Source organism: Erigeron canadensis, chromosome 4 (genome assembly GCF_010389155.1).
Source record: "Erigeron canadensis isolate Cc75 chromosome 4, C_canadensis_v1, whole genome shotgun sequence".
Classification (NCBI taxonomy): Eukaryota; Viridiplantae; Streptophyta; class Magnoliopsida; order Asterales; family Asteraceae; genus Erigeron; species Erigeron canadensis.
In genome coordinates this window covers 36,364,407-36,380,441 of record NC_057764.1, presented here as the reverse complement: position 1 = coordinate 36,380,441, position 16,035 = coordinate 36,364,407, and the positions used below count along the sequence as shown (strand labels likewise).

The 16,035-nt window shown below is 32.2% G+C and overlaps 2 protein-coding genes across 2 annotated transcripts; one reads left to right on the top strand and one right to left on the bottom strand.

The window, feature by feature from the left end:
* Window positions 1–3,515: 3,515 nt before the first annotated feature.
* LOC122596663 (ethylene-responsive transcription factor 3-like) lies at window positions 3,516–4,489 on the bottom strand. Its single transcript, XM_043769282.1, has one exon. The coding sequence runs from the start codon at window positions 4,323–4,325 to the stop codon at window positions 3,699–3,701; it is 627 nt and encodes a 208-aa protein (XP_043625217.1). The 5' UTR covers window positions 4,326–4,489; the 3' UTR covers window positions 3,516–3,698.
* Window positions 4,490–8,086: 3,597 nt separating this feature from the next.
* Window positions 8,087–9,930, top strand: LOC122597506 (triacylglycerol lipase 2-like). Its single transcript, XM_043770095.1, has 8 exons — window positions 8,087–8,377; window positions 8,475–8,615; window positions 8,734–8,844; window positions 8,936–9,079; window positions 9,160–9,200; window positions 9,276–9,355; window positions 9,440–9,535; window positions 9,611–9,930. The coding sequence occupies exons 1-8, from the start codon at window positions 8,087–8,089 to the stop codon at window positions 9,928–9,930; spliced, it is 1,224 nt and encodes a 407-aa protein (XP_043626030.1).
* Window positions 9,931–16,035: the final 6,105 nt, after the last annotated feature.

Genomic DNA, 16,035 nt, shown 5'->3' with positions numbered 1-16,035 from the left:
TATATTATGTGAATAGCTTTTTATCTTTTTTTAGAGGCATGATGGCTTACATTTTTTTTAGTGTTAGTTTCGATTCAGACGTGTGAAAGGCAATTTTAACCAGCGATTTATTGGGTCTCCAACCCCTTTCTCATAGAAAATACCTTGAGATGAGAAACCCAAGACTTGAACCCAGGACCTTGGGGAAAAATCACCCCTGGGCTTACATAATCAAATCAAAAAGTTTGTTACATCAACATTTACTCACCAGAAATACAAATATAACACCTACAATAATCGGAAGGAGATTCCCCCAAGTTGAAACAACTTGCTGGGTAAAGTTAGAAGAATCATAACCGTTAGATTAAAATCAAAGGTCAAGATTTAATGATGATCATTGAATCTTGGTCTTTGATTTTTATCCAAATAACATGATTTTTATAACTTGACTCAAGTTGGTATCACAACTTGAGAGAATCCTCCTCCACAATAATCACACAAAAATTTAAAATAATACTCCACTATACGTCTATACAAACGCATTAACATTTATTAGCACTTGCTATAGTGATGAAGTAATTATGAGCGTTCATGTATCATCAATGGGGCTGATGCAAACGATTAGGACCATGATATAAACAATGTGGCCGATATATATAACCATCTTACAAAACATGCAAAGTGTAAATGTATTTTAGGATAAAATGGTATAGGCCCGAGATGTTATCTGCTTTCACCTAGGAAATATATATATATATATATATATATATATATATATATATATATATATGAAAAATATATATATGAGATGGTAATATAAGGCTATCGGGTATCAAAGTTTAAGTGTGGAACACTCACATATTTTTTTTAAATCATAAAATTCATGGGGGCCCAAACATTTATTCATTAAACAAGAATAATAAAATATTAGTATGTGGGGTGTTTCACACCTAAGCTTAAGTGTCGGACAGTCTTATATTTTTTTTTTTTCTATATATATATATATATATATATATATATATATATATATTTTAGAAATTAATTACCAACCAACCCAACCTACAAGTCCACAGCTACATTACCAATTACCAACCAAGTGACCAACTACACCCCACAAGTCCACAACTACATTTCAAAGCCTTCAATTTATGACCCAATAACAAAATTAAAGCAGATTTCAAGTAAACAATTTTTGCTACAAAGCGAACGAATAAAACAGACCGATTCAACATCAATGTGGAGCTGTTTTCATCCTTTTTACCTAAAATCCAAGCAAAGAACGATAATTGGTGACAACGAAAAGTTGCCTGCCAATATGACGAATCATTATATTAAAGCATAACTCTCAAGTCTTTTGCTTCGACGATAACCTATTGACTTCCTTGCCAAGTGATAATGTGTGTTTTGTTTAAGAGAATTCATATTAGATCTTACATTTTAATCAAGATGCATAATAACAAAACTTACGAAATCTTGATAAAAGACAACAATTTTTAGTGCTTATTGGTGGACGTTCCACACGTTACTCTAAGGCTGATAAATATGTTGGCCGGCCTTTACGATTCACAAGCTTAGATTAAATAGTTATTTGCATTCAAGGTTGTTTCGATGGAAGAAATTGTGTTCGTCTAAGTCAGGCTTAGGGGATGGCCAGCTAGTTTTTGACTCAAATGTAGCGACCGAACTTGGTTTTCTTTTCCCGTGGTCAGTTCCAACCATTCTCGTGGTTACCCTCGAGTCATTTTGCTAACACTGGAATCAACCATTGTACGTTGTGCTTGTTTCTTCGATTCAAAGTCTGTTGATACACTGAACCATTTTCATTTTAAGAACATTATCCGTGGGAATGAATCTAACAATACATAAAAATATACTAGACACACCGAATTCATTGAATCTAGGTGTATAGCTACATCAATTAATAGACATAAAACTACGGCTGAATTCATTTTAAAAAAAAATTAATTCAAACTGGATAACTGAGCGGATACAACTCATAATTAGATCGATGATTTTGTTAACGTCATACATGTGTTTACGTCATACATGTGTTTCACACAATATGGCAATCGACAAGAGAACAATAAGTTGATTGCCTGGATTAAGGCTGACAATTTTGACACGAAACCTGTTAACACGACACGACACTACCTGTTCTTAACAAGTTTCATGTTTAACCATAACAGGTTTCGTGTCTTAACAGATCCGGATCTGTTAAAACACGAAAAATTCCGTGTCTTAACATGTCCAAACCTGTTAGACCTGTTAAATACCTGTTAACATACACTATATCATATATTATTATTTATTTATTACTAATTCTTAAAATACTAAGACATAATAGTATAATGCATCAGACCCACTTGTTCTCGTTTCCTTATCCTACGCACTCTTTCTTTCTCTTTCTTTTCTACTTATCTTTTCTTTGACCAACAACAACAACAGCAACAGCAGATCGTCTTCCATCAAATCTCAAGATCTATACATACTAATTTATATATATATATATACTTAACATAAGAAGATATTCTTTGAGTAAATATCTCCACCACTAAAACCAGATTCCGGTGGATACGCTAGTCGACGGATATTTCGCCGCCATGGTTCCGATTGAAAACGACAACGACAATCACCGCCTTCTACACCACCAGATCTCTCTTCTTTTTCTTTTCTTTGTAATTTTTATAGATCTAGTCATCTAGTGCTTATGTCTTTTTCATCTTTATATTTATGTAGATCTAGGGTTTATTACTTTAAACTTGTATGAATCTGAAAATCTTTTGAACATATGCGTTTCCAGCAATTCAACGTTTGTATAGAATCTGGTTTCGGTATATATGTGTTTGTATATGGATCGATGTTGAGTATATGTGCTTATGTATACGTTTTTAGATATAGCAATTTAATATAGATATAGAGACATTATATGTATACGAGCATGAATATGTCTACATACCCAGAAACATAGAAAAAAGTTTAACAGGTATCTTAACATGTCTTAACAGGTACAACTGTTAATTTTCGTGTCGTGTTTGAAAAAAATGACACGATTAGTTAACAGGTCGTGTTTGTGTCTTACCTTAACATGTCCGTGTCTTAACAGGTCGTGTCGAACCTGTTATGCCAGCCTTAGCCTGGATGGAACCTTTAAGTTCACATTGGAGCAAGTAATGCGAAATAAAAAGCATATCAAATTTTGTTATATTTACCCATCATAACTCCATATGTATATTTCCAAATGATAATGATAATCATTTCACATAGCTTGAAAAACAAAACTCAAATGTTCCAACCAACAAATAGTAATAGTCATGACAAATGAAAAAATAGAAAGATATTACAAGTTACAACATGGAACCTGCAAATATTAATGAAAATAATTACCAGCCAACCACAAAGACAACCAAATTTCAAAATGCCTTGAATTTTAACTGTATGACCAGATTTCAAACTCTACGAAGTTAACATATCAATTCAACAATAAGCAATGTAAAAATAAATAAATTTGTCAGCCAAAATCATGAGTAATGATTATATTATAACAAAATTTAAGATCCATATATCAAATTATAAAATTATATAAATCTCTCGTAGTATCCTCAAATTACACTAATCTACATATTTCATCATCATCAATCTAAACACAAAACAAAGATTTCATAATGATTTTCTTGAAATTAACAAAAAGGAAAAAAAAAAAAAAAACTCATCGTAAGATTCTATAAGCATAGAGCAGTAACAAACAACTCATCCGAAACGGCATCGTTTCTAGAAGAAAAAGCGCCCATCTCATCCAACGGTGGAGGTTGATTTAGATCAAACGGCAAAGGCTTACGAGAACATGACGTCATATCCCCTTCATAATAATCATCAACAACCGAAGATGATGAATCACAATTACTCCGGCAATCATCATCCACACGCGCCGCCGTTACTCGCTGGTTGGCGGCCGAAAAATTTGACGGCCGGGGCCCACTTGTTGACTCAACCGTGCTGCTTAAATTACTCGTCGTTGGCCAAGACTGATTAATATTATTATTAATTAAATTATTATTATTGTTATTATTTTGTTGAAAAAAATAATCGGATTCTTGAACACCAGTTACCGGAAAATTTGTTTTGGCTTTGAGGCCACGGAGGGAGACGGCGGCGGCGTCGTATGCACGCGCCGCGTCAATAGCGGAATCAAAGGTGCCTAACCATACACGCGCCTTTTTATAAGGGTCGCGAATTTCGGCGGCGTAACGACCCCATGGTCGTTTTCTAACGCCGCGGTATCGCGGCTCGTTTACCGGTGATTGTGTGGCTCCGGCGACGGTAAATTTCGTTCTAGCGCCACGTGCCATGAAGGTGAGTTTTTTCCGATAGATTTTCCGATGATCGGGTAATAATGGGTGGTTTAAAAAGAAATTCTTGAAATCATTTTTGTAAAATTTAGTTTTATTGATTTGCCGGTGGGTTTTTCCTCTCTTTAAAATTACGTTTAAGTTCTTTTTTTTGTTTTGGTTTCTCTCTCTCTCTCTCTCTAGATTTTGATGGAAATCATAGGTGTTTTATGAATAGATTTTGCCTGTCTGCCACTAGTAAAAGACGAAAATGCCCTTAATATGTAATGGGAGTCTCGTGTTGTTTTCGGTTGATTTTTTTTAATGGGGTTAATATGGTAATTGTAGAGGTGTTGATGAATTTCGAGGGCTTATCATCTTTTCTTTGACTTTCGAAATGTCACCCTTCTATTTCTAGTATATGCAAAACACACCCTAGTAAACTTTGTCGAATGCCAATTTTTGGCAATAATTTCTACGACGGGTAGTTGGTTGGGGATGGTTTTTTGTTATTGTAGCTATTAAGTTTGGAGGGTTAAGATTTAATTCAGGTATTAAGATTTTTTCAACTTTACTGCTCAAGTTGAGATAATTTAAAGGAATATCTACCCATTAAGTTTTCGTTGGTGGAGTTTCTAATTTTGTTCATCTATTGATCCATATAAAGTCATCATCATCATATAAGCGGAGATTATCGATATGGTTAAAGCATGGTGTCATGTATTTTTTTAAAGCATGACTTGCTAATCATTCAAAATCTATCTTCTAATTTTGTATCGTTGTTAGTAAGTTAAAACTAATATGGTCAACACAACCTTTCTTTAGTTGATAATAATCAATAATCAATTGGTCGTATCATTTGTCTTATGTGTTTGCCTATTGTCAAATTTCCTTCATTTTTTCTTACTTAATGAGGAAACATGACAGTTTTAAATGATTAAAAAAAAGTTTTTTGCATAAATATTTTTACCGAATGTAGTAATATATAGCAAGTGAAATCAACATATTAGTAAATTTTATAAATGTATTATTTGTAATCGGATTGTCACGAAGCAAATGTTAAAGAACAATTTATAGTCAGCAAAGAAAGTAATTATATATTCGTATAAGGAGATTCAACCTTTATACATCAAAAGTCACCAGTTACGCAGCTAGTAGTTCATTGTACTAAAACTGACATTAACAGTTTTATATACATTCAATAGAAATTAAAAGTAAAACTCTATCTTATCAACAATATAATTGACTTCAAACTGTGTATATATATTATACAATTTGATTTAAAGTTGCATTTTTAAAATAATGTAATTAAGATTTCATATAATTATTATTTTATAAATATGTTAACTGACGAGTTGAGATTATTTCAATTGAATTATTTATAATTTCTACGTTTTTAAACACAGAATAGGTTTATAGTATTTCTTGATGATGAATCATTAATCATCTTTGAAACCTTTTTGATTGGTCCAACAATACTAATCTCTAGAGTTTTAAGTCGGTAAAATTTAAGCTCGTTAAAATGTTGATAGATAATGAGACTAAGATTTGGCATTTCATGTACTTGCAACTTGCAAGGGTTTAGGGTGAAAGTGATTACAAATCTCAAGGTTTCTTTCGTATTTGTGGGTTATTTTAAAATATAATGTTTGATTGTTTTGTGAAGCCGAGTGGGATTGCGATGATGCCGCGTATTTTAAGTGTGAAATATAGACCGCAAGATTGGAGAAGGTGTAGAGTAGAGGAAGGCTGGTTCTGGTCGCTTTTATCAACAACAATTGGGTCTCGTGAGTCGTCACCATCATATGATCTCGTGGTCCCTTTAAGCTATTTATTTTCCTTTAAAAATAAATTACATTCCTTCCTTTTATTTTTATATAATTTCATGTAATGAGAAAACAATATTTTTATATTACGAGCATGGTACCTGCGTAATGCAGCGACAGTAATGGGGAAGACGGTTTAGTGGTGTCGGTGATGGTATTATTCTTGTTGGTGGTGGCGGTGTCAAGTGATGTAGGTTAATGTAATTGTGATAGTGAAATTTTTTATATGATAAGAGCTTAAAGTGTTAATTATTATAATAAAGATTTGAAGTGTAAATTAATTTATTAAGGGCTAAATATAAAAAGTTAAGGATAATTCTAGTAATTTAAAGATAGTAATTACCTAAAATAGAAATGAGGCTTTTTCTTTATAAGAGAATATAGATTTAAAAACCCAAAACCAATAAGTAACCAGTAATTTTAAATGTGAAAGAGATCAAATGTGATAAAACCTAAATATTGTTACAAAACCTGAATATTAATTGAAAACTCGAAAGAAAAAACATATAGAAAAAACAAAGAAGTAACTCGTATTTAAAAACCCGAACAGAATAAGATATTAGTGTTTGAAAATCCAAATACAGTTTTTTTTGAAAATCTAAGTGGTATTAAATCATCCTCGTAAACTAAATTATATATATATGTTATGTCATATCTAACAAGATTAAATTTACTAGCCTTTTCGATATTCGAGTTAATAAGATGATTAAAAAAAAGGGACAGTTTTTAAGAGTTTCTTGTTTAATTGAAACATAAAAAATTAAAGTTGAATGATTAAAAAAATATGAATAAATAAATTGTTATTTTCGATCATTAATTTTTTATCAGAAACTTTAGAATATACTGTATATGTTTATACCAAACTCCAAAAGTAGGTTCACCACTTCACCCTAGCTACTAGGCAAGACTCAAGAGTTAAAACTGGTTAACTACCTTGTTGTTAGACATATAATTCAGCTCATTATCACTAGCTAAATTTGGTCAGGCGATATTATAGATTAATTAAATTCTAAATTTCAGAATCTGGCTTCAAGTTTTATTTAAAAAACATGACCTAGTAAATTCATCTAAATTTAGCATAAAACATTCAGAAACTGAACACTGCAATATAATCTTGACTTATGAGGCATTCACAATGAGTGTACAATGGTCATTTATATGTATACATATTGATATAGCTAATATGGAATTTTAAACTTTTAATATCCAGTTACAAGATATGTAGTTAAGCCGAAACTTTACAGTCTATTTAAACTACAATGCTTATGTTCATTTCCTGCATGAAGATGTATTCCTTGCTCAATCTGCTCCATATTTGAGAAAAGAAAAATTAGTTGACAAAAGTATTACATCGGCCAAGTATCATATTGGGTGGTGCTTTATAAGCTTCAAAGTGGACACCAGATATATACCTCTTAGGCTGTTTTCATACTTCTGCAAAAGCATACAAAAAGTATAATTTCATCCTTAGTTAAATGTTCTATGATTGCTTAACATAACATTATGATCAATAATGCCAAATTTTGCACTTTGTACAACCCTCAAAAAACTCTTGGAGCCATGCTTTTAGAGGCTTCCTAGGAGTTATATATGTATGACAAAAGTGACTATAGCTAGTTTCTTGTTTTTTTTTCGGAGTCTCCATAGTCCATACTATGGTGCAAAATTTTTACTAGTTTGTGTCATTTTTGATCTGTTGGAATACTAATTTCCTAATTAACTTCGTATATAAAGTTAATAACAGGAACATAGATAAATCCTTCAAAAAGTATATATTCAAGTCACAGGGCTTATTTAACTAGATTCCATAATTCAATTCCTTGATTGCATACAGTCATTCGAGATAATCTTTTTGTCTTTATAACTTTTATAATCAAATATACTTAGAATTGTGTACTATTTATTCTCTATATAAATTTGCAAAATGTTTAGTCACAGGCTATTAAACTATCCACGATGGCCAACAGTTTAAATTTCATAACTACATGTGTTTTCATTCTGTTTTGGTCATCAGCTTTAGGAACCCGAACGTATTTCTCTTATAACGTAACAACTTCAATTTTGGCTGATTCTAATGCCGTTGGCATCTGCCAATCAATGGTGCAGCCACGTGGCTATAATTGTGAAGAACATAAAGTGACGACTATAGATGGTTATATTCTAAGTTTACAAAGAATACCATTAGGGCGGGCGGGTGGCACGAAGGGCAGTAGGGTACCCGTTCTTTTGCAACATGGTCTCCTTATGGTTAGTGACTTCCTCAAATGTAGCCTAAGTTTAAAGATGGCTATATATTAATGTTTGTTCTTGACGTTCAATTAACTTGAATTTACTGATGAGTCAGGACGGTATAACATGGCTCTTAAGCCCACCAGACCAGTCGTTGGCTTTGGTTTTAGCTGATAATGGCTTTGATGTGTGGATTGTTAGTTCACGGGGAACTAAATACAGCCGAGGTCATGTATCTCTTAAGCCTGACGATGAGGTTAGGTTTATCTTGTTTTTACTTTTTACTCTTTAGTCTTATATATCTTATTCTATATTCTTTCGAGTATCCTTTGCTGAACATTTTCTGTTAAATTTCCCCTAACAATTAATTGCAGGCTTATTGGGAATGGACATGGGACGAGTTAGCAGCTTATGATCTTCCAGCTACATTTCAGTATGTTTATGGTCAGACAGGCCAGAAACTACATTATGTTGGCCACTCGTTGGTGAGAGCTGAGCTTGGTCAACGAAATAACATATGTAGTGAATTATCTTGTGGATTACCAGAGATGTGACCGGTTTTTGTGTATTTTGTAGGGAACTTTGACTGCAATGGCTGCATTATCAAAAGGGCAGCTTGTAAGCGTGATTAGGTCTGCAGCATTGCTTAGTCCCGTTGCATATGTGGGCCAAATCACTTCCCCGTTAGGCAGAACTGCTGCTGAAACCTTCATAGCTGAAGTAAAGACAGGAAAACTTCTATCTTTGGTCAATTTCAATGATCTTCAATGAAAATCTTACAACATTTTTTTCTGTATCAGGCTTTGAAATGGTTGGGCCTTCACGAGTTCAATCCAAAAGGGTAAAGTTTGTGACATCTTTTTCGAGAGACATTACTTTCGTCTATATTTATAAGTATCTTTGATCATGTAATCAGGGATATTGTGACCAAGTTTCTCAAAAAAATATGCGCGAGACCACACATTGATTGTACAAACTTGTTGAATTCATTCACAGGTATATATCCTAACTCATAAGCATTTTCTTTGCCTCCAAATATAATGATCGTAGAGCCAACCCTTAAATGTTTTCTGTGTTTAGGCAAAAACTGTTGCTTGAAGCCTTCAATAGTTGATATTTTTCTAGACCACGAGCCTCAGCCTAGCTCTACAAAGAATATGATGCATGTAGCTCAAAGTAAGTTTTATGTTATAAATTTGTTAATCTTTAATCGGTATCAAACAAAACTTACTTTTGATAATATTTCAACAGTGATAAGACAAGGGACGATCCAAATGTATGATTATAATGACGCTGGGAAAAACAGGAGGCGCTATGGACAGCCTACACCCCCAACTTACAACATGGCAAACATACCGAAGAATGTTCCACTTTTCCTTAGCCATGGTGGCGCTGATGCCCTTTCTGATGTTGAAGATGTAAAGCATTTGTTAAGAACACTTAAAGATCACGACCGTAACAAGATTGTGGTTCAATATACGAGTGGTTATGCTCATGCTGATTTTGTTATGGCCACAAATGCTAGACAAGTTGTTTATGAACCTCTTATGGCATTTTTCAATCACTATTGATCGAACACAATGACACCAGAAGATTTGAATCTTTCTTTGTTGTTTAATTCTTGTAACTTCACATTCATTTGTTATTAACTTGTGTAATTTTGTACTCCGTATATGATAATGAAATTCATTAAGAATGAGCATGCTTGGCATTTTACCTTCGGACTTGTTAGGATGGCCAAATCCAAATCCAAATCCATCAATTTCGATAACTCAAATCCATTTTTAATTAGATGATTTTTTTTGACGTAATACGTAAGTGACTCTAATGATTTCGTTCGACTTGATAATACACGGCAAAACATATTTTAATTTGATGGCCTCATACCTATAATTACCCAAGAAGAGAGTTAAAGTTACTCCAAGAACTTTTTAAAATGGTATATGTAAAGTTAACATAACTATCTAACGAGGAATATATAGATTTCAATAAAAAAAAAATTCAACCATGAATCATTTTGAAATAATGTATGATGATTACTTGTAACAAAACATAATGTATGATGATTGTGTTTGGATTCGATTATGTTGTTAAATATCACAATAATTAGATAACTAATTTTGAAATATTTCAAAATTCATATTGTTTATACCAGTTCTCATATGTTTCTATATATGCTAGACACAAATTTTTGGGTACATAATCGGAATGTAAGAATTTAAACAAATACAGGTTTTTGGTGGGTTTAGCATGGAGCAATTTAAGAATGGTTGAACTCTGTGTCTATCCATTCTTCTTAGGATACGCCATGCCCAAGGGAGGCCCCGAAAAATATTAGTTGTGCTTTCTATAAGTCCTAGTTTGATTTTCATCCGCATTTATTTTTCCTATGTATATCCTAGAAAGATTTGATGTTAGCTCGAGCCTATGCAAAATTGGACAATGCTCCCAAGTCCAAACGGTTGGAGCAAAGTTTGTGTGTTTTTGCATAATCTGGTAGTTAACAAGTTTGTGTGTTTGTGTGAACCGCAAATGCAACTAAAACATGTCTTCAAGTACCACCATTACCAAAAAAATTAAGGGAAGGACCGTCGTTGCAAAAATTGACAAACCACAAGTACCATTTTTGCATTTAACTTTGGAGATTGAGACTAATAGGATCAAATATAAAACCTTTCAAGTCTTTTGAAGAGGCTGCAAATATACGACAATATCACTCGAAAAAGGGTTTTGGATAAAAGGATAGTAATGTGTTAGAACCACGTTAGTGTGACAATCACTGATCATCTATCAATCCTGAAATGATAATTGACGATAACTGAAATCCCTATGTCTAGTAAATATATAATGGGCGTATTTACTCTTAAAGACATACTATAGGGTTTCCCATTAGGTGATTGTAACTAAGAGGACTTGCAGTGCACACATTAAACACCAAAGTGATTGAATGTGTAAATATTCTCATTATAAATAGATAGTCATAAACCCTAAGTTAAGGTTAATGAGACACTAATCTCTTTCTTAATTTCGTGTGCCTCTCCTTTAAGAAATTAGTGCATCATATTCCAAACGAATTTCTCATCCCATTATTACTCAATCATCTTGTTTTGAAACCCGAAATCAATAGCAATTATGTTTATTACTCTTACAAGACGACCGGGGATGTTTTATCACTCGAATCGAATCATGTTTATTCCAATATAATGCAGATGTGAAATGATGTGTGTTTTGGTTAAAGAAATGAGTAGCAGGTGGTTTATGGATTATTCATTAGAAATGGTATGGATAGGATAGATGACACATGATTAAATTGGACAGATTTCATTGTAGTGGCTATGTTGAATGGTTGGAAAAAGTTAGATAAAATATTTACCTATATTTTGTGTAGTGTACCGTGTTGGGTATAAAACTCTTTTCTTAGTATAGATTGTATTGGGTACAAAATTAATAGTTGGATTGTTGAATGATAAATTGTTTTAATGTTTGAAAGAGGTTGGGCTTAAAGAGATGCATAAGCCAGTGGGCTTACTTTATGGGTCTTGAATTGAAGCTTATGATAAGGAGTGTAGATTTGATATTGGGCTAAAGCTGTCGTATGGTGTGAGTTAAGGAGCAGGTGCTTAAACTTATTGTCTTTTTATAATATAGAGTTTTTATATTTATAATTTATAAAAATTAAATATAAAGAGATTAAATAAATTATACACATTAAATATGTAAACATTAAGTAAATTGAAATATTATAAATAGATAAGTAAATTATTTACTTTAATAATTAACATTCTATATGACATATAAAATACCAATTATTTTAAAAAATCACAACTGAACAACAGTTGTATTTGTCATCTACATATTTTACGTTAGATCTTTCATATTTTATTTTAGTTATATATAAGGAAAAAAATGTCATAAGTAATAAATCTATCTATCTACTCTACTATATAAATAAAACAAAATTTTGATTACATCATTATTTTTAGAAAACATCTTATTTGGTATTTTTAGACATTTTCTTATTAATAATTTTTTTTTATATAATTGTGTTTATGACCTCATATTAATTTTTTTTCTTCTAATATTTATTAAAAAGTTTTATAAAATAGCCAACTTAATGTAAAGTAACATTTTTTTAAGATCTAATAATATATCACCTTTTAAAAACAACATCTCATTATTTTTATTTCATTCACTTTTCAACTTGATCATTATCATTTTTTACAACTTAAATCTGATTTCGAAAAACATGTGGCGTTATTGATTATACTTAATTTAGGTTTGTTTTTCTAATTATGTTTCGTTATTATTAGTATGAGTTCAATAATGATAGATAAACAAATGTATAGTACGAGAAATAAGATGTAAAATTACTATATATTTGGTCAACACTTTTATGTTTTTGTGTTACGTAAAAACAATTTAGCCCGGGTTGTATGGGTCTTTACTTTTATCGTTAAAATTTATTATAAAGATTTAAGTAGGGTTGTATTTTTGTATATATATTTTATATGTTCATCACCTAAATATCTTTGATATAACCGGGTATTACTCGGGATGATGAGCTCGTTAGTAGAAAAAATAAGAATAAATGCTGTGAAAATCTATATTTATGTTAATAATGAATATGATATAATATAATTTATAATATAAGGCTTTGAATTATATATGTTAACTAATTATAAATTTAATTATTTATAGTATCTAAAAAATAATATTTTTAGAGATATATAACCTTAATTAACGTGTAAATTAAAAGAGGATTAATCCTATTTAAGTTTATTTATAAAAAGTTTAGAATTTATTTTTACTTTATATAAAAGGTTTTAGGCGTGTAGATAGAAACCCTAAATTATTAAATTAGAAAAAGAGAAAAGAGAGAGCAAAGTTATCGCAAAACAAATCGAAATCTTCAGTGAATATGAATGAATTGCGCATCGACGACGACAAACTCATTTTTGATTGGAGCGGGGGCGTCGACCCTTTGCTGAAGTATGGTTGTCGCATGACAAAGAGGGAAGTAGCCATCATACGTGAGCTTGATCCCGAATTTGATTATGGATTGGAGGTGATAATGTTATAAATCTAGGTAATTAATTAATTAATCTTCCATTTCTTATTTGTTTATTGTTACATTAAGATTTTGGATGTTTCTAGTTTCTTCATCAACACAACAATTTTATGCGAATGAAGCTAGCTCAACTAGCAGATATATCTTTGGTTACATCTCGCAATCTAGACTTTAGAGTATATGCAGAGTTTCACAATTATACGGTGAGGTGTTTCCTGATGTCGAATACCGACTAACTTTTATAAAAAAAAAAAGTCCTTGAGGATTAGCTCAATAGTTGAAAGACCATACAAAAGGAAGGGGCAGGTTCAAGCCTTGGGGAGGACATAAGGAAGTCCCTTTATGAGGGCTTGACTTGGGTATACCCAGGTTCAAGTCTGAAGGGGATGGGCTTACCCCTATTAATCGTCGTGCCTTCGAGCGGATTAGTAGGGTTTTCCCCCCATCGGGTATTTGAAATAGGCATTTCTACTCTCTAGCGCGGATCCGATTAAGATAACGTATGCTAAACCTCTCGCTATCGAATTGCGACACGAAATTTTCAACGAATTTCACGTATAAAAAAAATTTTAACAAAAAAACACACAAACAACTTTTGCTGCTCATTATTATCTTATTATGATTAGATGATGATGCAACCACCTTTTAATTTTTAGTTTATTGTTATATTGATTTAGTATATGTGAGAAAATAGCATGAATACCCAAAAATTACTTTAAATATATGAAAATACCCAACTTATTTTGAGTTTTCACAAAATACCCATTAAATCGCAAATCGCAAATCAAATTTGCGATCCAGACCCTAAATCACAAATGAGATTTGCGATTTAGACCCTAAATCGCAAATTGCAAATCAGATCTGCGATTTTGAGATTTTTTAAGTTCATGCTTGATATAAACAGATCGATATCCAACTCCATCACATCACCTAATGTTAGTACTTTTCTTCAAGTGGCAAAGGCAAACGATGTGTCAATGCTTTGGTTTGAATTAGGGTTACAAGTTTCATATAAACAGATCGATATTATTAAACTCTGTAACCAAGTAATTCAATCATAACAAGAAAATTATTCTACCAAAATTACTCGTATTAAATATGTATCAATAATAGTAGTAGTAGTAAATATCAATACGCCCCTGCATTGAAACTGCAATGAAAAATTAAGAAAATAGGGTCCATAGGGATGATTGTAGAACTTTGGTGAATATGTCTGCATCCTGTATATTGTGCTAGTGAGACAGTTAATGAAGAACGTGAACTTGGTCAGTTGCCACTTTGTCATAGCCGAAATTAATATCGATCAAATCATCAAATTATGGTTTGTTTCATGGGTTTGTATTGTACTAGACTAGAAGACAAGTAGGCATTTTGACATTACTACAGTAGACAATAGAGCTGGATAATAATAGAATTCCCTTTTCATTAAAGCAAAGCATCGACACATCGTTTGATTTTGCCACTTGAAGAAAAAGTACTAACATTAAGTGATGTAATGGAGCTGAATATCGATCTGTTTATATCAAGCATGAATTTAAAAAATCTCAAAATCGCAAATCGCAGTTCTCATTTGCGATTTAGGGTCTGAATCGCAAATCTGATTTGCGATTTAATGGGTATTTTATGAAAACTAAAAAAAAGTTGGGTATTTTCGTATATTTAAAGTGATTTTGGGTATTCACGCTATTTTCTCCTTAGTGATTTGTGCTATATACAGCTGTTGAAGGCTTCAAATCTGAATATAAACTGATTGCCATAAGGATCCTGTTTTCAAAACCCCATAAAAAAATTCCATCACCAAACTACCGTGAGCTATCATACTCTTCCTTGATCAGTTTTTTCCGGCAACTACTATATATCTAATAATAAACTACTTGTACATGTATCTATCTATGTTTTTACCTAATTGTTCCTAATTGCTTCAACAGCTTATTACACATATAAAGCGACAACAGCAGTCAGCAGACACTTTATGAATCCTCGAAGAAGAGAAAGTCAGCTTATTCTTTTGTACAGTAATTAATTAATTGAGTTTTGTCGATAACTATTAATTAATTTGATGTATTAAAATTTAGACTTTGTCTTGCGAAAATTCAAGGGACGGTTTTATTGATATATTAAGTACTATTTTTTATGCATGTAATAAGTTGTCAATGACAACCAACCGGGCTTGTGTTTGACACAATTCCCTTAAACAGAAAAAGGAGCCCCGCGCGGGCCCCAATTTTTCGAGCTGCATTCGTGTCCGCAGGTACACGCATTGGTTCAGAGAATTTTGACCCAGAAACCCGTTTTCTGCACCCCCCCCTGCGCGCTGGTAGGAGCCAGAGTAAAACACAACACAAGATCTTGACATAGCTTAAAAACATCCACTTATAAACTAGTAAAAGTTTATATCCCACACCAATGTGGGACAAAGCTTTTCCAACTCCAACTTATGCACCAAACACACAACTTTGAGACTCGATATCTCATTCACCTTTAACCCAATTTGGACGCACTTAGTTTGTTACGTAGCCTTGGCCAGAGACTACAAAACCCACTAAACGGTTCGCAATATATGTCACACGACTATATATTTATTGATGTCCAAAGTGGTGGAAAAATG